This window comes from Sinocyclocheilus anshuiensis, unplaced genomic scaffold, assembly GCF_001515605.1.
Source record: "Sinocyclocheilus anshuiensis isolate Anshui unplaced genomic scaffold, SAMN03320099.WGS_v1.1 scaffold171, whole genome shotgun sequence".
Classification (NCBI taxonomy): domain Eukaryota; kingdom Metazoa; phylum Chordata; class Actinopteri; order Cypriniformes; family Cyprinidae; genus Sinocyclocheilus; species Sinocyclocheilus anshuiensis.
Genome location: NW_015549561.1, coordinates 358,492 through 383,384, shown reverse-complemented (window position 1 = coordinate 383,384; position 24,893 = coordinate 358,492). Strand labels below are relative to the sequence as shown.

Genomic DNA, 24,893 nt, shown 5'->3' with positions numbered 1-24,893 from the left:
GGCAGCCATTTATGCTGTGGCGCCCGGGGAGCAGTTGGGGGTTCGGTGCCTTGCTCAAGGGCACCTCAGTCGTGGTATTGAAGGTGGAAGAGAGCACTGTACATTCACTCCCCCACCTACAATCCCTGCCGGTTCGAGACTCGAACCCGCAACCTTTGGGTTACGAGTCCAACTCTCTAACCATTAGGCCACGACTTCATTGGCTGTGGGTCATCGCCGATGTAGTTTTCAGTCAGAAATCATTGCACACAGCATGATTGTGAATCGCCGACAGCTATAGGTATCTAGCATGCCAAATATTTCACGGGCGTCGGCGACGTGTCGGTGATTTCCTCAGATCGCGTCTTTGATAATTCACACTGTGTGATTGTCACTCGCGTTAACGAGCACCGATTTGCCTCCGATTTCGGGCATCTGTCGGCGATTTTGCAAAACCTGTCGGTGAGTGAAAAATCAGGCTAAAATCATGCAGTGTGAACTCGGCATTAGTTTCATTAAGTTTTTAGTTTTTATTTAGGATTTATAGGCTTTTGGTCATGTTTTGCCATGTCCTTTTCTAAATGAACCCATTAATATAGCTCCCCAAAGGGTAAGAATAAAAAATGTGTTTTTGAAGAAGAAAAAAAAATGAGCTGCTTATATTTTTGTGGAAACTGATAAATCCCCCCCCCCAGGATTCTTTAATGAATAGAATTAAAAAATATATATAATAATAATAAAATTTATTTGAAATAGAAATATTTTGTAAAATGTTTTTACTGTTACGTTTGTCTCCTTACTGAGTAAAAGTACTGATTTCTTTCAAAATGAATCTTATTGGCCCCAAACTTTTAAATCATGATGTAAGTAGTTGATGATTTATATTAAAACCTCAATTTCATAAATTTTTGTGGTGTTTCTCAATAATAAAATGCTCTCGGGTCACTTACTGTATCCCATGCCTTGAATGAAGTACTTAAACGCTTCTGTCAGTTTGCTGGGCTGGAGAGACACACATTTCATTTACACACTGCACAGATTTCATTTGAATAAATTAATTATATTCATAAACAATGATGTGATGTGACTTACCTGAGTCAGCTGTGGCATCCCGCCGGCATCAGCCATCTGAATAAAAACAACAGAGTTCATATCAAAGTGTACTTGCTCTTTGTGACACAAACTGGTCTTATTTTCTAATAAGATAATAATTTTAAGATTATTAAATTAACAAGTTATTAAGATTTTACAATTTAATGATATGTTATGCTTATTTTTGCTCTTCTTTAATAAAATCTAATAAAAGTACAAAATCAGACATGAAACAGGTGAAGTCCAAACCTTAAGGAATGAGGTCGTAGTTGGGTCTAGTTTGCTGTTGCACTCCACCTAGTGGACAGAAACAGACGTGCAGTGAGAAGAATCGTGGGTTACTGTGGATAGGTGTTGACGTTTTTAAGACTGACTGATATAAAGACTTACCGCAGCTTCCTCATATGGAGCCTGATCACCAACCACCAACATCACAGGACATCTGAAAAACACAGCCACGTGAGGAGACATCACAAGAGAAACATATATAAGAGAGAATGGCTTTATTTTTCATCATTCTTACTTGAACGTGTTATTCCTCTCAATGTCCAGATCTCTGCGACTGTAAGGCAAAAAGAAAAACATAAAAGTTTGATTATCAAGGTGCCCAAATTGCATTTCTTGCATTGTGTTATCTATCATGCTTGTTGCATCCCACTTAACTGCATCAAACTGATAATAACCAAGGCTTTACCAAAACCAAATAAAACATTTAAACAGCCAGAAGCATATGGCGATGTATGTATAAAATATTGCTTTATCACTGTTTTCTTTGTGTGCGTGTGTGATTTTACCCTTGGTAGCTCTTCCAGAAGAGTTCGATATTGATGAGGTTTGGCGCTTTAGAGAGTCTCGCTCTGTGAGTCTGGATGAGCTCTGTGTTTGCCGACAGCTCTTCCTGAAAACAAACAAATACACACACAACAAATCAGTATTTCTCCTTTTACACACAGTCATCTTTATAATGGATGGGAATTACTGTATACAAAATGATTACACAGTTCTCTGGAATACTTGATTCTGATTGGTCAGTCGCATCATTCTGTAGTCAAATATTTCTGTATAATGATAGTAAACTGTAGAAATGGACAATTTTCCCACACAGATGTTCTTGTTCTGCTCAAAAGCCTCTTTTCCTTACATACCAATGTAATTTAATGTAAAATCAATATTTCAAGTCCAATTATTCATTTTTTTTGTTAAGGCAAGACACCACAGGTGAATAGGGTAAAACTTTAGATATCACCATACTTATCCAGTTAAATAATCACAATATACAATGGCAAGGCAGCCATTTATGCTGTGGCGCCCGGGGAGCAGTTGGGGGTTCGGTGCCTTGCTCAAGGGCACCTCAGTCGTGGTATTGAAGGTGGAAGAGAGCACTGTACATTCACTCCCCCACCTACAATCCCTGCCGGTTCGAGACTCGAACCCGCAACCTTTGGGTTACGAGTCCAACTCTCTAACCATTAGGCCACGACTTCATTGGCTGTAGGTCATCGCCGATGTAGTTTTCAGTCAGAAATCATTGCACACAGCATGATTGTGAATCGCCGACAGCTATAGGTATCTAGCATGCCAAATATTTCACGGGCGTCGGCGACGTGTCGGTGATTCCCTCAGATCGCGTCTTTGATAATTCACACTGTGTGATTGTCACTCGCGTTAACGAGCACCGATTTGCCTCCGATTTCGGGCATCTGTCGGCGATTTTGCAAAACCTGTCGGTGAGTGAAAAATCAGGCTAAAATCATGCAGTGTGAACTCGGCATTAGTTTCATTAAGTTTTTAGTTTTTATTTAGGATTTATAGGCTTTTGGTCATGTTTTGCCATGTCCTTTTCTAAATGAACCCATTAATATAGCTCCCCAAAGGGTAAGAATAAAAAATGTGTTTTTGAAGAAGAAAAAAAAATGAGCTGCTTATATTTTTGTGGAAACTGATAAATCCCCCCCCCCAGGATTCTTTAATGAATAGAATTAAAAAATATATATAATAATAATAAAATTTATTTGAAATAGAAATATTTTGTAAAATGTTTTTACTGTTACGTTTGTCTCCTTACTGAGTAAAAGTACTGATTTCTTTCAAAATGAATCTTATTGGCCCCAAACTTTTAAATCATGATGTAAGTAGTTGATGATTTATATTAAAACCTCAATTTCATAAATTTTTGTGGTGTTTCTCAATAATAAAATGCTCTCGGGTCACTTACTGTATCCCATGCCTTGAATGAAGTACTTAAACGCTTCTGTCAGTTTGCTGGGCTGGAGAGACACACATTTCATTTACACACTGCACAGATTTCATTTGAATAAATTAATTATATTCATAAACAATGATGTGATGTGACTTACCTGAGTCAGCTGTGGCATCCCGCCGGCATCAGCCATCTGAATAAAAACAACAGAGTTCATATCAAAGTGTACTTGCTCTTTGTGACACAAACTGGTCTTATTTTCTAATAAGATAATAATTTTAAGATTATTAAATTAACAAGTTATTAAGATTTTACAATTTAATGATATGTTATGCTTATTTTTGCTCTTCTTTAATAAAATCTAATAAAAGTACAAAATCAGACATGAAACAGGTGAAGTCCAAACCTTAAGGAATGAGGTCGTAGTTGGGTCTAGTTTGCTGTTGCACTCCACCTAGTGGACAGAAACAGACGTGCAGTGAGAAGAATCGTGGGTTACTGTGGATAGGTGTTGACGTTTTTAAGACTGACTGATATAAAGACTTACCGCAGCTTCCTCATATGGAGCCTGATCACCAACCACCAACATCACAGGACATCTGAAAAACACAGCCACGTGAGGAGACATCACAAGAGAAACATATATAAGAGAGAATGGCTTTATTTTTCATCATTCTTACTTGAACGTGTTATTCCTCTCAATGTCCAGATCTCTGCGACTGTAAGGCAAAAAGAAAAACATAAAAGTTTGATTATCAAGGTGCCCAAATTGCATTTCTTGCATTGTGTTATCTATCATGCTTGTTGCATCCCACTTAACTGCATCAAACTGATAATAACCAAGGCTTTACCAAAACCAAATAAAACATTTAAACAGCCAGAAGCATATGGCGATGTATGTATAAAATATTGCTTTATCACTGTTTTCTTTGTGTGCGTGTGTGATTTTACCCTTGGTAGCTCTTCCAGAAGAGTTCGATATTGATGAGGTTTGGCGCTTTAGAGAGTCTCGCTCTGTGAGTCTGGATGAGCTCTGTGTTTGCCGACAGCTCTTCCTGAAAACAAACAAATACACACACAACAAATCAGTATTTCTCCTTTTACACACAGTCATCTTTATAATGGATGGGAATTACTGTATACAAAATGATTACACAGTTCTCTGGAATACTTGATTCTGATTGGTCAGTCGCATCATTCTGTAGTCAAATATTTCTGTATAATGATAGTAAACTGTAGAAATGGACAATTTTCCCACACAGATGTTCTTGTTCTGCTCAAAAGCCTCTTTTCCTTACATACCAATGTAATTTAATGTAAAATCAATATTTCAAGTCCAATTATTCATTTTTTTTGTTAAGGCAAGACACCACAGGTGAATAGGGTAAAACTTTAGATATCACCATACTTATCCAGTTAAATAATCACAATATACAATGGCAATTGTTTTGTATTACAACTTTTCTAGAATGTTATGTTTAAATATGCAAATGAGGAGGTGTCTAATTAAATATGCACTACTTTGCATAAATTTCCAGATTATAAATCTGAACAATGGATGAAGTCAGGTTCAAACTTCTTGTTTGATTTTGTTGACATAACAGAGTTAAATATTTTTACAGAAGAGATCTTCTTTTTTTCTTTTTATCACTATATTAATCAGAAAATAGCGTCAATAGATATATATATATATTTTTAGGAATACAATGCTATATGTAATCAGGTGAATAATATATGAACAAAGCCCTCTATAAATACCTTCAGAATATAGACAGGAATAAAACAGTAACATTTGGTGTATCTAAGTGATACTAAAGTGGAGATAGAAACTCATTTTGAGAAAACGGCCTTTAAAGATATGTATTGTAATTGAAGTCCACAGACGCAAACAGATAAAGTGCAATAATAAAATCAGCCGAATGAGATATGTAGAAACCCATCTATAAAAACCTTCAGAATATAGAGAGGAATAAAACTGCTAAGTTTTTTCTTTGCTGAGCAAACTATTTGTGCAAAAATGTGCATATGAAGAGAGAAATGAAACAAATGATCACCTTTGACAAGGTCCTTGAACAGCAGATGTGTAACTTTGCTTATGTAGCCTCTCTGGGTTTTGTTAAAATGAGCCGTGTTCCTTTTGGCGAAGAAATGATTCCACTTCCAGAGCCAGAAGCTTCTGATTATCAAAACAGAAACACAGGATGATCGCAGCTAGAAGCCTCTCACTGACAGATTCCAACATTACGAATAAATCAAATAAACTTCAAGATTAGCTTAATTCCATAAAGACCACTGCATCTAGAAGTGGCGTGACACATTTAGTGGGTTTCAATGGAGATCAAAAGCTTTCTGAAGTTTGTGTACCTTTTAAGGCAAAACACCCAAGGTGAATTTGGTAAAAAAAAAAAGGGGAAAATGCAAACATTTGTTTTGAAAAACTGAACATTGGATCAAGCCAGTTTCAAAATGCTGGTCTCATTTTGTTGACATATTAAAGTTAAAGGTTTTTACTGGGGGGATCTTGGATATCTCTTTTTATCACTCCACAAAATCAGAAAATATTGACAACAGCCAGAGAAAAATACATGTATAAAACCAGGCGAATGATATATGATCGAACCCCTCTATAAAAACCTTCAGAATATAGACAGGAATAAAACTGTAAATTTTGGTGTATGCAAGTGTTACCAAAGTGGAGAAAAAACTAATTTTGATAAAAAGAAAAAGGCATTTAAAGGATTATAACTGAAATCTACAGAAGCAAATAAGATAAGCGTAATAAAATAAATTCTTAAATGTGTATTTATTATTTTTTTTTCAACTAGTCTGAAAGAATACATATTGTGGATATAGCCCAAAATCTCAAATTTGACCATAAGAAAATGAGAAAACAATGTTTTTGGCCTGTAGTGTCTTGCCTTATGCAGCAGTATTATAAGCATGATAATATACAGTCAGCCGTTCATTATCAGAAAAATAATCTACATGATCAGAAGCCCTCCCATACATATATATCTCTCTAACAAAGACAAACACACACTCAGTCTAATCTAATGTCCTAGAAGCAGAAACACACACCTGACTGAAGAGGTGACTCAGGATTTGGTCTGTGAGGGAAGACGTCAGATTGGAGAGCTGCAGAAGAAACACAAGCTTTTCGAGTCATTTTCGGGTACATACTGACTGCTATTATTAATCAGACAGTGACTTCTATTATTAATCAGACAGTGACTTCTTATAGCCTACAGCTGACAGACCTTCTGTGCAGCCCAGTCCATCCAGCCTCGTGCGTTTGTGTCGACATTGATCAGAACGAGCCCTTCCACGGCCTCAGGGTTACTCAACTGTGAGCGAGAGTGAAGAGAGGACGTAAAGCAGAGCTCAGTGAATATAAAGACACTGTGGCTCAGTTTCATCTACATAGACAGAATCTGAAGGCATCAGAGGCATTTTTCTGTTCAAAACACTGCAAAATGATGTTGCCTTCCTTTTTAGCCAAAATCTAAGGCAGAAATACAGGTTTCCTTTGTAAATAAGGCTAAATTAAAATGTATGGTGATAATCTACATCGAAGATGACTGATGGAGTTTATTTTGAGAGTTTCTAATTTTTACTGTACTGCATATTTAAACAGTCTGCAAAGTTAAATAATATTTAATGCCTCAGTGTGTTTTTTTTTTTTTTTTGGCCGGCAGAGGGCATAATTCAGTCTCTGAGTGTCTGCTTGTGTTATATATGTTGTATTTAAACATATTGATGCAGCAGGTTTTAAAAAACTACACTTTAATTGTTTTACGGTCAAGAGAAAGAAACTAAACCATGACTAAATTCCAAGACTAAAACCCAAAATATAGAAAGAAAGGGGCCACAACATCGAATAAGGGTCAAACTGAACTCCAAAATATATAAAAGTAGTGAAATTATTTGATGATAAAGCAATAAAAGGGGAAAAATTATAATAAATTAGATGGACAGCAACAAAATAGTTTTCATTTCAGAAGTCTGGGCACCTAAATGAAAACTACTGATAAAAGTGTTTATTTAGAAAAAAGTACTATTCCAACCAATGAAACAATAATAATGCATGTGATGGTCAGATGTGTAACTCACAGTGAACTTGGAAAGTATGTAAGCGCCAGCTCCGACTCCAACACCGATAACTGTGCGGAAACTAAACGAGAGGGAAGTTATAAGCACTGAATCATATGAACATAAGAACTATTGTCAAGTATATGTGTAGTTAATTTGTAAAGTATAATTGAAGTGTCACTAATGAAAATTTAAACATGCAATGACTTGTTTAACTCACTTAAAATACTGCAGGACAGCTGGAAGCATATCAGAGATCTGATCCATAGTTGCATACTGGTATCTGTTAGAGAAAATAAGACATTTTAGGACTCTTATCAAGAGACACAGCAGCCTGTGGACACGTGAAAGCATAAAAATAGTCTCTGAGTCACAATTTGCATCAAACATGAAAGACATAAAACCACTAACACCTTCTGAAGACACTATGACAGCTGTCAAACGCCATTTAATGCATTTTCATTTTTCACATTTTATCTAACACCCACACAGTCTCAGCAATCACACTCGCACACACACACACACACACAAATATCCACTTGTGCTATATCGTGCTCATCGTGTTTGCATACGATCACACCGATGGGATTATCATCAGCTGCTCAATTCAAATCTGCGTTCACGCTTTGGCTGGTGCTGAGGCAGAGATGCGCTCACGTCATTTATTAAAACTTTTCAGTATTTTCAACCATATGTGACCCTGGAGCACAAAACCAGTCTTAAGTCGCTGGGGTATATTTGTAGCAATAGCCAAAAATACATTGTATGGGTCAAAATTATAGATTTTTCTTTTATGCCAAAAATCATTAGGATATTAAGTAAAGATCATGTTCCATGAAGATATTTTGTAAATTCCCTACTGTAAATATATAAAAACGTAATTTTTGATTAGTAATATGCATTGCTAAGAATTTCATTTGGACAACTTTAAAGGTGATTTTCTCAATATTTTGATTTTTTTGCACACTCAGAAATATTTCCAGATTTTCAAATAGTTGTATCTCTGCCAAATATTGTCCGGTCCTAACAAACCATACATCAATGGAAAGCTTATTTATTCAGCTTTCAGGTGATGTATAAATCTCAATTTCGAAAAAGTGACCCTTATGACTGGTTTTGTGGTCCAGGGTCACATATAATGTTTATTTTAAGTTTCTCTCACTGTCGCAAATAAAGTGAAAAATGAAATTAAAAGTGTTGATTGCGGCATTGAATTTACAGTATATCTGCTCATGTTGCATCATATCTTCTTTTTACATGTTTTTGCAGAGTTGCGCATTAAACCAATCACAGGCGATTCTGTTGAGCTTATGAATGCAATGTCCAATCAGAAGCGTTCAGATTAGTCATCACTGAAACGCTGTGAAGGTTTGTTCAGTGAAAAGTGAAAAAAATACATGGCACGTACCCGGCAGGATAAATGGCCGCGCCGTCCTCTTGTCCCGGAGCATCCACATGGACCACAGTAAAGTTCTTCACGATCTCCTGCATCTCCTCAAACTTAAACAAGGTGGAGAAGCAGCTCTTACCTGACAGAGACAGACAACCAAAAATCATTTAATTTAATTATTTATTTAAAAAAACACATTTAATTTAACCCAAGGTTAAGTTTCTTGATTAACAGCACAATGTTGAGGGCTCATGATGACTATAGAAATCAGAACTCCTTTCATTTTGATATAGTTAAGCTGAGATAGGAGAACATATTTTAACATAGAAAAACTACACACACCGTAACACACATCACTGCTTCTTATGGTTACAATCATTCATTCATTCATTTTACTTATAAAGCATATTTGAAACTTCATAGTTGTCACACAACAAATAACACAAACAAAAAGGATAAAACAATAAAAACAATCATTAAAAAGAAAGTTAAACTTCCAAAGAACACCAATAAGACTTTAAACAATAAGGAATAGGCAGCATTATTTTTTAATGACAATTCATCAACTTTTACAGATTCATTGTCGTTTATAAAAAAAATGTGCCTTCCTTACTGAAACTGAAAAATGCGTTTCAATTGTATTTTTTATTTAATTTTATTATTATTATTAAAACGTTCTTTTGAGTCGAATCTTATTAATGAATCATTTGAACAGGTTCACAAAACTCACATCTGAATGAACTGTGCAATCTTAATCGAATCGGTTGTACAGTTGCTATTATTCTCTACTTATTAAACCAAGATCTGTTTCTTTTGGACATCTCAGTGTAGATGAAGCCTCACAGCACAATGACTACAGGTTCAGTTCCCTGGAGAACAAAGATTACGGTCACGACTCGCTTCTGATGAACTTGCAATAAAAGAATCTTCTAGCTAATACAACAGAAGATGTCTTATGTGTTTATTTTCATACTCATGCACTTTGTCTCCGTTTGGCTGGCTAAACACACTCATCAAGTGTTAACCACATGGAGTAAGTGTGAAGAGCTCATCTCTTTTAGCATGATGAGCAGAGCTGCCTTTAAACCATCTATATTATTATTAGATGCAGCGACAGTCATACTGAAAGAAATGTTTTAGTGGGGCATTTCCAAGAAACAATGTATATTTTCACACCTGCCTCTTTTCAACCCAATAAATATCAGCCCAGTGAGCGTCTCAGACACTTTCTGATCTTCGAGACTCTTTCATTCACACGAGCTCAAGAACAACACAAAGGTAAATATGCATTCAGTACAAATGACTAAAGTGCTGTAAAAAAGGATATAGGCTATAGTTGTTTTGTGAATGTACTGAAATAAAGTGGTTCAATTATTGACCAAATATCGTTCTTTTGAGCCGGTTCTCTGAAGTAACTTGTCAAGCTGATTCACAGATCGAACTGAATCGAACTTTAGTTCTGCACAGCCGAAGTAGCACCTCCGACTCAGAAAGAACCGACCAAAAAGGTTCGACCAACTATCGAAGGATTCTGTTGCTGACATAATGCACATGCGTGTTATCACCGAAGACTTGAACAACCTTAATGCGCAATGCAAGCAATGCAAGCTGATTAGTTTTATTAAATAGGCCTACATTTTTATTATTGTGCATGCAGATTATTGTAAGTTGTTAAACTAAATCATTGAGTTTACAAAACATGGTTTATTCTTTCTATATACTTTAGACATGCCGAACACACCCACATTTGTGCATCAATGTCTGTAACACGTGCTGTAAGTGCGAAAGTTTTAGGAAACGTATCCAAGATGTACTATATTGGTCTGTCATATCCGACATGAAGGGTCAGCGAATGAAACCGTGAACATCATGAACGACAATAATCAGCAATATGCATTCACACAAATAATTTTATTTGAATGTTTCAGTGATTTAATGACACTGAGTTGTTAGAAAATAAATGCTTATTGATATCATCCCTGACAGCACACATACATCATGGAGACATCTATTTGACATCTGCATTACATCTACAAGACATTTTTTAGAGTATTTGCTCATCTGCAATACGTCTGTAGGACGTTTCCTATCAGATGTCAAATAGACGTTTAGAAGATGTCTTTAAGATGTTTATGATTTAGAATGAATGTGAAACTGAGATCTTAGAGACGTCTATCAGATGTTTGTACACAGCAGATGCTTTCCAGATGAAGAGATCTTTAACAGACATCTTGCAGACGTACGCGTGCTATCTTGCGTGAACCGATTAATCTTTTTTTTTTTTTACCGGTTAATTGAACTGAACTGTCTGAAAGAACCGGTTTGCCAGACTTAGCATCACTACTGTAATGTTGTCCATGTTTTTTTTTTCTTTGTAATCATATCTTTTTCAGTGTAACACATGTAAAGTTGAATACTTATTTCTTTGTTCATGTAAAAATATACCTAGTGTTAAAATTAAGACAGTTATGTAGCTAGGTAACATTGGCCGACTGGCTGATTAGGCTTTCAGATGACCTAAATAGTCAATAATTAATAACTGTGACAATGCTGATGACTTGATAGAGTAACTTCCCCAACACGTCTCACTTTTGATGTTTGCTCTCTTATTAAATGTCTAACTAAATGTTCTTTCTCTTGTTGTCAGGATGAGATCAGAGGCTCTTCTCTCGCTCCTCTTCATTCTGGCTCTGAGTGACGGAGCGGATCGACAGAAAAACGACCGATATGCTGAGTTCAAGAAAAAACACATTCTCCCAACTGATTTCCAAACAGATAATAAAACTGCTTGGGTGGAACACCTAGTGAACAATGATCTCTGTGGTAGAACTCCAGTACAATCCTTTATTAAAGACAGTGAAGAAAATATCAAACTAATCTGCAATGGCTCTGGTACTAAAACAAGAGATAACTATATCAAAAGTACAAATCTCTTCCAAGTGTACAATATTGAAAGTGAAAACAGTACATCACAGATGTTAGAATGGGAGTGTAAAGTTAACTGTGCTACAGCCAAATATCATGTAATTGTTGAATGTCAGAAAAAACTACCTGTGCACTATCATGCACAACACATTGAAAAGAACAAACGTCCATACCCTTGCTATTATATATAGCATGATTTGGTTTTATCACAGTGGGAGTGAATAACTGAATGAGGCTTGAAACGCTGCATTCATTAAAAATTTTGCTATGCCACATGCATGTTTAAATGATATAATTCTAGAAACATCTCAGTTAAAGCTTTCTTTGCCGTGCACAGTTAACTATTATAAAATGAGCTGATCAAATGTATAGCTCGAAAGCAATGTCACTTTGAATAAAATCTGCCAAATGCATAAATGTATCTGTTCTTTTGTGAAAGCATTCTGATTATCTTTGAGAAACAAGGTATGCTATACAAAGTTACTCTTTTAGATGCTTAATCATAATGTCTGAAAATCATTTCATTACATCAAGTGCCTCAAAAGCTGCAGGATCGTTTCTCTTTTCTTCATCACGTCTGAAGTCTCATTCTGTCAGACCTGCACAACTTCTCACATGTGGCTGTTTATAAAAACACGTCACTTCGATTTATTTGCATGTGAATTTCCTAAGGGCAGAATCTCGAAGAAGCAAAAATGCCAATACATTTTGCATAATGGCAAGAAGCAAAAACAATAAAGGGTGTATTTTCACTCCTGCCTCTTTTCAACCTTATCAACATCAGTCCAGTGAGCGTTTTGGACACTTTCTGATCTTCAGCTCAGACTCATCGAGACTCTTTCATTCACACAAACTCAAGATCAACACAAAGGTAAATCTGCATTCAGTACAAAGGTGGTTAAAATGTGAACACTACAGTTTAGATACTGAAGGATCATAATTGTATTATAGCACCATATAGTACAGTATTTTCCTGAGGATCCTTTGCATCAAGAAGCTTCTTTTAAAAGCTTTAGTTTGAGTTAGATTGTGCAGTAAATGCTGACGTCAAACACAAACGGTTTGCATGTGAAGAAACCTTGTCAAAACAACTTCACACGTTTTTGTTCTTTCACAGCACAAAATACTGAAGAGGAAAGAGACTCGTCTAAACAATCGGTCTAATGAATAGGTAAACACACACCATTTTGTGACTTAGTTTTATGTTATGTTGTATTAATGCGCTCAGATATACTCAGATATCGGTTTTATGATGTATGCTGTGAATGTGTATCGTTATAAGGCTTTTTAATTATTGCACAAAATCTGTCAAATATGTTTAGCAGTGAAAGACTGGTGATGTGTAAGCACTAATTAACTGTTAAACTAACAACTATTTTAGCAAATAACTTTTGAACCAAATAGACCAGAATCCAGAATCCTCTACCACTTTGAATATTTGTTGAAAATGTATTTTTAAACTCGTCGTACGGCTTTAGTATGATGTGCTACAAATTTGGCTTAGATCATCTTCAGACCGTGCTGGTAAAAATCATCATGCTAAAGTTAAAAACATGTAATATTTGCGATTTATTATAGTTAGTGTTGCATAAGTTTACAGAATCAATTTGATGACAGCACCACTTACTGGCAATAATGAATAAATACTGTATACGCCATAATGAACAGAAAAACATTTTATCATTGGAATATATTATATCATATTATATTATTATTTTCTATCATATTATATTATATTGGAAACTGTATTTCTATGAGTATTTAGATTTTTCAAGGTCAATCATAAATAGGGTTGCAAAGGGGTGGAAAATTTCTGGTAAATTTCCGGAAACTTTCCAAAAATCCCTGGAATATTTTTTTAAAAAATCCTGGAAAGTTTCCAAAATTTCTGTAATGTTTCCGAAATTTACTGGAAATGTTCCACATTTTTGCCACCCTAATCATAAACCATATTGTCCAATTTTCAGCAAAACAGGGTGAGATTAATTGATTTCCATAAATGTTGTAAAAAGATGCTTGTAAAATATGAACAAATTTGAATCAATTTCATAAAGCCCTGAGAATATAACATTTACATTTAGTTTTTTTTTTGTTTTTTTTGTAAAAGTGCCACATACTAATGAAAAGTTATAAGCTATAAATATTGGTGAATCTCCTCAAAGTCTTTGAAACTAGAATGCAATGAGGAAACAATCTACAGTACGCATGCGAACGATATTGGTGTGTTTGGCCACATAATTGCTGCTTTTTGGCTTTATTATCTGGTTGAAATTGTTCATTAGCTTGTGTTCATTCTATTTGTAATTCTTTTAACTAACTGTGAATCTCTAAATGTCTGTCACTTTCCTGTTTCCAGGATGAGAGCGGCGGTTTTGCTCTTGCTCCTTTTCACACTCAGCGATGGACTGAATAATGTCAGTTTCAGCAACGATCAACTGGAGATGTTTTCAGACATTTCTTCTATCTGGGCACATCCCTGCCAGAGATCTCGGAATAACAACGCATACAATCAGTTTAAACGCAGACACATTCTCTCGCGTCAGTTCGACACCAGACGGACAAGCGCTTGGGCAGATTATCTCACGAGAATGAATCTTTGCAACAGAACTACTTTACAATCCTTCCTCCATGAAAACAACAACGAGAGCATTATAAGAATCTGCAACGGACGAGGCGTCAGATACACAGGAAACAAGTGCATCAGTATGAGAAGATTCAAGGTGTACATTGTTGAAAGCTTTTTGAGAAATGGACACTGTGAAGTTAATAGACTTCGTAATGCTGAATATTATGTGGTTGTTGCGTGTGAGGTCATTGAAAACCAATGTTTGCCAGTTCACTATGTGAGACAAAGTAACAGGCGTCCGTCCCGAAGCGGTCAGATCTGCAGACCGTAGGCAGAGTTTCCAAAAGCACTGAGTAGAACTCTTTAAATAAAACGTTGCTATGCCACATCTCAATAAAAGCTTTCTTTACAGAGCACAGTTTGGTTTTATGATCAAATATGTAGACTGAATGCAGTGTAAATCTCTTTAAATAAAAGCATCTTTCAAATTCATTAATGTATCTGTTCTTTTGTGAAATAATTTAGATTGTCTTTGATTCGAGACTCCTCAGCTGAATACGGTAAAAAAATGAATTAGTATTAGATTGATTACATTACAAATTGCAGACATTTTCATTATTACAAGATTTTTTTAAATATCTGAAAGTCTAAAATGTTCATTATGTTCTCCTCAAGTTCATTCTGGTGACTGTTTTGTTTCTTTGTTGTTTTTTTTTAATTCTGTGAATTTCCCTTGGGCAGAATCTCAAAGAAGCAAAAATCACACTACTTTTTGCTTACTGCCAAGAAACATATTTGCGGTACATTTTCAAAAAACGGGGTGTGTTTTCGCACCTGCCACTTTTCAAGCTAATAACTATCAGTCCAGTGAGCGTCTCAGACACTTTCTGAACTCCAGCTCAGACTCATCGAGACTCAAGAACGGCACAAAGGTAAATCTGCATACAGTAGAAAAGCAGCTTAAATGTAAATCTTACCGTTCTGAATAGTACAGTTTGTCTATTGCATCTGCTTCGTTGAATGATCTCACGTAAATCTAGCACAACTTGTCTTGAGGATTCGTCACAAAGATATTAAGCTTCAGTTGGAGATAGTTTAGGAATAAAATATGTATCTTTTGTTTGACTTAATCAGAACGCAGGCTTGAATCATTAAATGCTACACTATCATTCAAACGTTTGGGGCCAGTAATGGGGCCATATTTTGAAAGAAATTGATACTTTTATTTAGCAAGGATGCATTCAATTGATCAAAAGTGACAGTAAAGACATTTATAATGTTGCAAAAGATTTCTATTTAAGAAATTTCTATGTATCAAATAATACAGCATAATATATATATATAATGATTTCAACAAAACATATTCATCAGCACAACTGTTTTCAACATTTATAATAATCAGAAATGTTTATTGAGCAGCAAATCATCATATTAGAATGATTTCTGAAGATTATGTGACACTGAAGACTGGAGTAATGATGCTGAAAATACAGCTTTGATCACAGGAATAAATTACAGTTTAATATATATTCACATAGAAAGCAGCTGTTTTAAACTCTAATAATATTTCACTGTTTTTTATCAAATAAATGCATCCTTGGTCAGCAGAAGAGACTTCTTTCAAAATTAAAAAAAAAAAGCGTTTGAACAGTCGTGTTCGTTACACTGCAGCAAATGCTGATGCCAATGCTGTAAAAACAGTTTCACACATTTTTTTCTTTGACAGCACAAAATATCTAAGCATTTCTGAGAGGAAATAATACACATACAAGGATTGCAGTGTAATTCTCAAACACTAAACCGGTAAATTAACACTATTTTGTGACTTTGTTGCATATAATGAACTCAAATTCTGTCAAACTTTGTTGAAAATGTACTTTTTTTTCAAACTCATCAAACTGTTTAATCTGATCGTTTATGAATATGTATCAGATCATCTTTAGGCTTTGCTAGTAAAACTATTTAAAATGTTAAAAACATCAAATTCAATACATAAAAACTTAAAAGTTATTAAGTTACAAATTGGAGACAGAGCCACCTATTTGCTATAGTGGATAAATATGCAATCCATAGTGTAAAAATCAAGGACAAAAATCATTAATAATGTTTAAATAACTTGACTTTAAATGCACTGTTCTTCTCATAATTTCTATGAAATGTTTAAGTTCAATCATAAACCTTACTACTATATTGAACTGATTTGCATACTGTTGTTTATAACAAAGCCTGTCTAATCTTCAACAAAACTGGCTTTTTGTCTTTGAAGCACACACACACACACACACACACACACACACATATATATATATATATATATATATATATATATTAAGCACAAACTCACTTAATTTTTTTCGATTTCTCAGAAAACAAGACTTTGTGCCTTCATTTTGCACTTCAAGTAAATATATGTTGATTTAAAGGTGTTTAGATATTTGTGCATTTGGAAAAAGAGCCAAAAATAGTGAGGAAGTCATTGATTTTATTTTTGCACGACTATGAATTTAAGACCCTTTTGAGACCCGCAGACACCATGTTTAAGTAGTTCATGAGTTGGTGTTAAAGATTTCTGCTATCTGTGAAGCTCTAATCGTCTGTAGCCCTCCTGTTTTCAGGATGAGATCAGCGTTTCTCCTCGTGCTTTTCGTCACTCTGGTGTTCAGCGACGGATTGATGGATGCCACCGCCAGCGACGATCAGCCTGAGATGTTTTCTAACTGGCCAGCTCCCTGTCAGAGAACTTCAGATCTAAACGCATTTGCCGTTTTCATAAAGAAATACATTATCCAACCTCATTTCGACATGACACAGCCGCGTGCCTGGGCCAATTATCTAACGAAAGCGCGCCTCTGTGGTGTAAATCCGCACGACTCTTTCTTGCACAAAGACGACATCAATGCCATCTTACAAATCTGCAGAGGAGAAGGCCTCAGAGACGCGCAGAACATGTGCACCAGCAGGAGGAAGTTCAGAGTGTTCGTGGTTCAGAGCGTCTTGCGAAACGGACGCTGTGACGTTCAGCTTGAGATTGAACACGCTCACGTGATCGTGGCTTGTGAGTACATTCATCTAATCCACTGTGCTCCCGTTCACTTCGCAGGAATATCTTACACTGTGCCATCACCACATGGGCAGCGGTGCAGATAGGCAGCGCTTCCTGAAGAAATGACTACTTCATATCTAGAGGAAGAGCGTCATTATCCCAAACGAATGCAAACTTCTTACTTCACTTCTGCAGCTGCTTTTAGTCTTTTGAGGAAGCTTGCCATTCTTTTTAAAAGCAACCCTTGGTTTAAAATGTCCATTGGTGAATCTGTCAGTTCCAAAAGTGAGCAGTCATTCATTTTTTTTTATCAACTTTCAAGAAGGTTCCCTGAAATCTTTGTTTGCTTGCTTGAAGACATGATTGCTGTTTATTATTCAATTAGGATGTTTTTGCACAGTGTAATTATGAAAACAAAACATTTTTCAAGCTATTTTACATCTTTTTATATACTTTAAAAAGTGTTGTTGTTGTTGTTTTTTTTCTTTGTGCTAATATGAAATAAAATGTCTTGCCGTCTGTCCGTGTGTTTGTGAGTGACTTACTGTCCATTCCCACATCATGGAAGGTCAGTATGGCCGGTCTGCGGACGTTTCCGGCGCCGTGAACCATCACGTGCAGCACGCCGAGAGGCGTCTCAACACGGTGTTCCTACACAAACACACAGCAAGAGGTGAATGTTTAATAAAATCATGCTTACGCATATATAATTAAAGATAATGGAATAGCTGACATGACAAGTGTGACATCCTAAACCAGATCTAAACCTGACTTTAACAAAAATCTAGCATTAATGCACTTGCAGCTGCACATCAAAGATAGTAAAACTGGTGAATGATGTTTAAAGAAAAAATGAATGAACCTGTCAACTACATAAAACATGCATATCCATGTTCATCATGGATAACCAGCACATTTTTGACTCACCTGGCCTTGGTCCAGCAGTATTCGGGCCGCGATCTCTACGTCCTGCGTGAAAACAATCACACAATCTCAATATCAGCAGCAAAACTATTATTCAATTCAATTCAATTCAAGTTTATTTGTATAGCGCTTTTCACGATACAAATTGTTGCAAAGCAACTTTACAGCAAATTAAGTTTCTACAATATTATCTCTGTTTACTATGCACGTCTACAAAAAAATTCAAGTCCCAGTTGAAAGAAACAGCTTATTGAACCCACAACGATTTGGTTAGTTGCAAACATGTGATCCTAAAAAGGTACATAAGAAAAAAATATAAATTTTTTTTTTTATATATATATATATATATATATATATATATATATAATTGTCATGTATTAAAACAAACAAAAAGGAAATAAAAGAAAAGAATGAATAAAATGATAAGAGTGCAATCAATAAAAAAGTAAAAAATAAAACAATAAGCCTCTTAAAGTTGTGCATTATCATGATTTTACCACAGTTTTAGATGTACCGTTAGGCAAAACAACTACGATAAAATCACAGTATCACAACCTTAACTGCTGCGATTTTTTATCAAGCTGTGCCAACGATGATAAAATACAGTCTTTGAAGCAAATGTGCCGTTTTTCACACTAAACTAATTGACATAATGCAAAAGATGATAAAACAGGTGAAAAACATCTTTCAATGCGCATCTGTGGGATTTCCCCACCTGTTTTATAGTCAAGCAGCAAGTGAAAATCACTTAGTAAAATACCAGCACAACAATCTCCTCAGCAACACACACGATCTGAGGAATCATGCAGGTCTGAAACACAAGACTGTGTGCTAGAGGTTCCTTCTCAAGGTTTGGTTATGTATAAACAGAGGGACTTGATTTAGCAAACATCACTAACAAATAAATAACACAGTTCATTCATTTAATTGCAGGCTGTCTGGTTGCCAAGTAGCATTGCAATTTGGTGCATTAATGCCGATCTCAGGAGATGTTTTATGATCATCCAATTAGTGCGAATTATCCAAACAAATCATGATCCCAGTGTTTTTTTGACACTATACTTGCATATGTTGAAGGTCTTCAAATGTGCAGCAGGTGGCAGCAAAAGGTAAGTTAATAACAGATAAGTGCATATCAAGTCAAGTCAAGTCTGCTTTATTGTCAATTTTTCCACATGTACAGCACATACACACAGAGAATTGAAATTGCGTTACTCTCAGACCCTTGGTGCATACAGATAACACTAACAGTAGAACATAAATAAAGATAGATACAGATTTAAATATAAAATACAACTATACAATTATACAAACAAGGTAAAATGTAAAAAAATATAATAAGCAGCACAAGGCGCATGGCAGATAGAGTGCAAACCAGTGAAGTAAACATACTCACACTTACACACACAGTCACAATTACACTCACACTTACACTCACTCACACGTACACACTCACACTCACACACACACTCTCTCACACACACACTCACACACACACACACACACACTCACACTTACACACACTCACACACACACATACGTGCACACATAAGCCCACAAACACCCTCACCCTCACACACACACACACACACACACACACTTATACACACACACACCAGTTTCTGAATGTGACTGTAACACAGCAAATATGTACAATAAAAGCAATAATTAAACTACAATGCAGTAAAAAAGTGGACAGCAAGGAAGGGGTTACACTTTAAACATCAAAGAGTGCAAAACAGACATATCCACTCACACACACACACACACACACACACACATAAGTGCACACACAAGCACACAAACACATCCACACACACACACACACACACACATACGTGCACACACAAGCACACAAACACATACGCACACATACACACACACACAGGTGTGTGTCCGTATTCCGGCGGGACCATCAGGACTCTGCTGGGCTTAACTCATCTTAATTAGAAATTACAGCAAGAACAAATTAACATAGAGAGAGACAGATGACGTTAAGAATCTCAACTGCAGTGCTGGGAGGAACCCAGCTAACAAAAATATGTTCTAACAACTTATTTTAATGATCCTGTTGCGTTATGAAAACATTACTTATGAACGTCCAGGTCTTTTTGTTTTTTGTTCTAATGTAAAGACCAGATACAAGTCTATTAACATTACTGGGAGAATGTTCATTCATAACATTGAGAGAATGAATGAATTTCAATATGCCTCAGCCCAATATCAACCACAACATCTGTTTTTAATGAAACTTATTCTGGAGCAGAAGTAACAGAAAGAGACCGTCTGACCAATATGTAAAGTGACTAACCCTAAAACACAAAGTGAACTGTGGTTATACTGTATCTAAACCCAGTTATACTACAATAACAGACTGCAGTGGAAAAAAAATAATAATCAAAACTACACCACAGAGTTTTTTTGCAAACGATTGTACACAAACAGTTTAGAGCAAAATCTAATTGCTTTCCAAAAGTAATATGACCGAAAACAAATAAAAAAACACACTTTTGCTTAATCGCTTCAAACAAACTCTGACTATCTTTCAAAGGTTTGAAACCACAACCCAAGTAAATACAGCAAAACCAGACCAATACAGTAATTCATTCTTCCACAAAAGTGCTCAAATCATCAGTCCTGCACATTTTAAACATGATTTTGTAGACACATATAAACCTGGATATTGCACTGCATGCAGGCGATCTGACTTTGGCAATTCATCAATATGGGAAAAAAAGCCCAACTCTTTTGTAGGGTTTTTAAGTTGCGTAATGTTGCTTCTTCATGCAATCACAGCCTATAAAGCTGCATGTTTGTTCTGACGTGGCAGCAGTGTGTGTGTGTGTGTGTTCAGGCCTCAGCCAGGAATGATCAGGCTCCACCAGGGGCGTAGCCATCATTTCAGAAGTGCGGGGGACAGAAATGTTATATATATTAAAAAAATATATATAATAATAATATATATATATATATATATATAAAACATTACAATATAACATTTCTGTAATCCATATAACCTACCAGTCAAATGTTTTTGAACAGTAAGATTTTTAATGTTTTATAAAGAAGTCTCTTCTGCTCAACAAGCCTGCATTTATTTGATGATTGCTGTGATCAAAGCTGAATTTTCAGCATCATTACTCCAGTCTTCAGTGTCACATGATCTTCAGAAATCAGTCTAATATGCTGATTTGCTGCTCAATAAACTTTTTAAATTATTATTATTATTATTACTGTTTTTTGAGCAGCAAATCAGAATATCAGAATGATTTCTGAAGGATAGTGTGACTTGAGTAATGATGCAAAAAATTTAGCTTTGAAATCATGTTTAAAGTCTTCATGTTTCCAAACGTTTCTGTTTTTCTGAAAACAACTGTTTTCAACGCTAAAAACAATGCTTTTGTCCATATTAGGAATTTCCTCATATGACTTTCTGTGCGAGAGTGCCCTCCGGCTTCGAGTATGAATGAAACATACACTGCACAGTGTTTAGTGCTCCGTGATGTTCATCTCGCCTTATTCTGGATCCGAATAAAACATCAGATCATGCACAGACTATCCTGTCTCTTTGAATTTAAATCTATATTTATTCACACCGGCTCTTGAAAACCTCTATGCGAACACACTTGCCCGAAAAAGTGTGGGGGACGAATTTACGTGATATTAAAAGTGAGGGGGACACGTCCCCCGCGTCCCCCGCGTAATCTACGCCCCTGGGCTCCACAGCAACCCCTGTCTCTCTGATGCTGAAGTCGGACAGCAGCCCAATCGCTGACTCTCATCTGCAGTTGGTCAGTGGATTCGCATGAATGCATCATCATTCACATGCTAAAAATACTCCTGATGGGGAACAACACTCGCCAGCGAACTTTCACAAACACAACACAGCCATTCTCCAACTGTGAGAACTGTGACAAATTAAAGGCCTCCAAGGAAGAAAATCAATTACAATCCATTAACCCCATGCTGGGACAAAATACAGTACAAGACCAGTGTTAATGTGATTTTACCACAGTTATAGGGTGTTGTTAACCCTTTAAAGCTGCAAAGTGTTATTTCTAGTGTCCCAAGATGTGACTGAAAAAAGTGACACTCCAATGACTTTACAACTACTTAAAAATATGGCTTCAAATATTTAATTATGAATAAAAATAAAAGGAAAAAACACCGAAACATGATGCCCATGTCAAAAATAATTTTTAAAAAGTATATAAAAAAACAATATAATATAGACGATATAAAATTTACTTAAAATGTTACTTTAAGTGTATTTAAAGTACTTCCATGACTGTTTCTTAACACGCATAAGCACATTTTTAAATAAAGTCAAATTAAAAGTTTTACTTTAAAGTACATTTTACATGGTATACAGTAGTAAAAAACTGTACATGCAGACAATATATTATTAATTAAGTAAAAGGTTGCTTAAGTGTACATTAAAGATTTTTTTCATGGCTGTTTCTTAGCACACTTAAGTACACTTTTAAATACAGTCAAATGAAAAACATAAAATTGATGAGATTAAAGGTTACTTAAGTGTACATAAAAAGTTTAATGGCTGTTTCTTAGCACACTTAAGTACACTTTTAAATGATGTCAAATGAAAAGCATAAAACGTATGAAATTAAAGGTTACTTAAGTGTACATAAAAAGTTTTGGTTACACTATTTTAAGGTGTCCTTGTTACAGTGTAATTATACATATAAGTACTGAGTAATATATTATTAATTAAGTAAAAGGTTGCTTAAGTGTACATTAAAGTTTTTTTTTCATGGCTGTTTCTTTACACATTTACATTTTTATTTTTATTTTTTAAATATACTTGCAGACAATATAATATTCATGAAATGAAAGGTTACTTATGTGTACTTAAAAAGACTGCTTTCACACTTAAGTACATTTTAAATTATGTAATTTTAAAAGTTTTACTATAAAGTACATTTTAAATCATATATAGTTTCAAAACTACCTGCAGAAAATAAAATATCAAAGAAATAACAGGTTAATTAAGTGTACTTATAGAGTTTTCCATGACTGTTTCTTAGCACACTTAAGCACACTTTTAAATAATGTCAAATGAAAAGCATAAAACGTATGAAATTAAAGGTTACTTAAGTGTACATAAAACGTTTTGGTTACACTATTTTAAGGTGTCCTTGTTACAGTGTAATTATACATATAAGTACTGAGTAATATCAATTAACTACATGTACTTATTATATAGCTAGGGTTAGGATTTGGGTTTGGCTTAGGGTTACTCGCATGTAATTATGCATAATTAATTGTAATTATAATAGTAAGTACATGTAACATGTGTAACAAGGACACCTTAAAATAAAGTTACCAACGTTTTTCATGACTTTTTCTTAACACACTTAAGTACACTTTTAAATAATGTTAAATAAAAGGTTTTACATAAAAGTACATTTCAAATGTATTTATATTTTTAAACTGTACCTGCATACAATATAATATGAATGAAATAAAAGGTTACTTAAGTGTACTTAAATAATTTTAAAATAAAAGTTTTACATTAAAGTCATTTTTGAATCATTATATGAATAATCTGTTGTCATGCTTTGTTATAAACTTGTTTTGATGTGTTGACTAGCATACTAAAGCACATGTAAACACTCTAACTGTATTTTAAAATTAATAGAATTATGAAATTACACATGATGATTTACTCAAGTCCCACTTAAGTGGTTAAAAAATAATTTAACCACTCCGTGGCGTGCTCCGCAGTTGTTTTTATGCTTTTGTTAGTTTGTCCTGTATTTATATATACATAATACATATACACAGTACACACACATATATTATGTAAACAAAAACTTGGATGCGATTATTTTGGATGCGATTAATCGTGATTAATTGTTTGACAGCACTAATATATTTCAAAGTATATTATTGAGTATGCTAAAATGCACTTCTTTTTCACAAGGGTGAGAAACCCTGTGCCTGAGAAACCATGATTTTGTAAGACATCAATAGAGTTCATGGTGTGTTTTCAGACAGTATTTATTGATCATGCTGTGTTATTGATCAGCGTTGGGTCGCCGCTGCAGATGCATGACGTGTCATAAACGAGCTGAGAGGCGATTAGTCATGTGACCGAGAGGAGCCATTATCATCGTTACCATCCAGCCCTCTTCATCTCCTCAACGCTCGTTATCCTCTCGCCTGCGTCTCTCGCTGCTCTCAGAATGAGTCATTTAGATTTCAGAGCACATAATAACAGTTAAACCGATGGGAGACAGTCTGTCACGGAGAAGAACGACAGAAAAAGCAACGTCGAGGATGAAATGGAAAAAATGACAGAAAATGAGTGAAAGAAAAATAAGCAGCGTAGGAGGATTGAGATGAATCTCACAAAACCTGTCAAGGACATGTCTAGGTCACATCTAGTGATAAAATCAAAAGGAAAATATAAGAATTTTAAATATTAAAATATTTAAAATATTTAAATTAGCTAAATAAAATATTTTGCTCAAATAAAATTAAGAAATAGGAAGGTTCTAAAATAAGTGTACTTCTTTGAAGAGATTATTAAAAGACATTAAAACATTATTAAAGAAAAATAAGCAGTGTATGAGGCTTGAGATGAATCTCACAAAAACCTGTCAAAAAAATAAATAAAATCAGTCAAAAAATTTTGATTGAAAACATTTGAAAAAAAAAAAAA

The 24,893-nt window shown here is 35.0% G+C and overlaps 1 protein-coding gene across 1 annotated transcript in view; it reads right to left on the bottom strand.

Annotated features, from left to right (window-relative positions):
- LOC107657174 (protein NDRG2-like) overlaps window positions 1–24,893 on the bottom strand; it is a 38,410-nt gene that overhangs the window by 4,779 nt on the left and 8,738 nt on the right. Inside the window, exons 3-22 of the mRNA XM_016445196.1 lie at window positions 18,212–18,253; window positions 17,830–17,935; window positions 8,769–8,889; window positions 7,581–7,643; window positions 7,382–7,442; window positions 6,529–6,615; window positions 6,350–6,406; window positions 4,223–4,326; window positions 3,952–3,990; window positions 3,819–3,870; window positions 3,678–3,725; window positions 3,429–3,464; window positions 3,287–3,338; window positions 2,069–2,091; window positions 1,866–1,969; window positions 1,595–1,633; window positions 1,462–1,513; window positions 1,321–1,368; window positions 1,072–1,107; window positions 930–981 (exon numbers count right to left, since the gene is read on the bottom strand). Coding sequence (XP_016300682.1) covers window positions 930–981; window positions 1,072–1,107; window positions 1,321–1,368; window positions 1,462–1,513; window positions 1,595–1,633; window positions 1,866–1,969; window positions 2,069–2,091; window positions 3,287–3,338; window positions 3,429–3,464; window positions 3,678–3,725; window positions 3,819–3,870; window positions 3,952–3,990; window positions 4,223–4,326; window positions 6,350–6,406; window positions 6,529–6,615; window positions 7,382–7,442; window positions 7,581–7,643; window positions 8,769–8,889; window positions 17,830–17,935; window positions 18,212–18,253 — 1,222 coding nt within the window. The remainder of the gene's footprint in view (window positions 1–929; window positions 982–1,071; window positions 1,108–1,320; window positions 1,369–1,461; window positions 1,514–1,594; window positions 1,634–1,865; window positions 1,970–2,068; window positions 2,092–3,286; window positions 3,339–3,428; window positions 3,465–3,677; window positions 3,726–3,818; window positions 3,871–3,951; window positions 3,991–4,222; window positions 4,327–6,349; window positions 6,407–6,528; window positions 6,616–7,381; window positions 7,443–7,580; window positions 7,644–8,768; window positions 8,890–17,829; window positions 17,936–18,211; window positions 18,254–24,893) is intronic.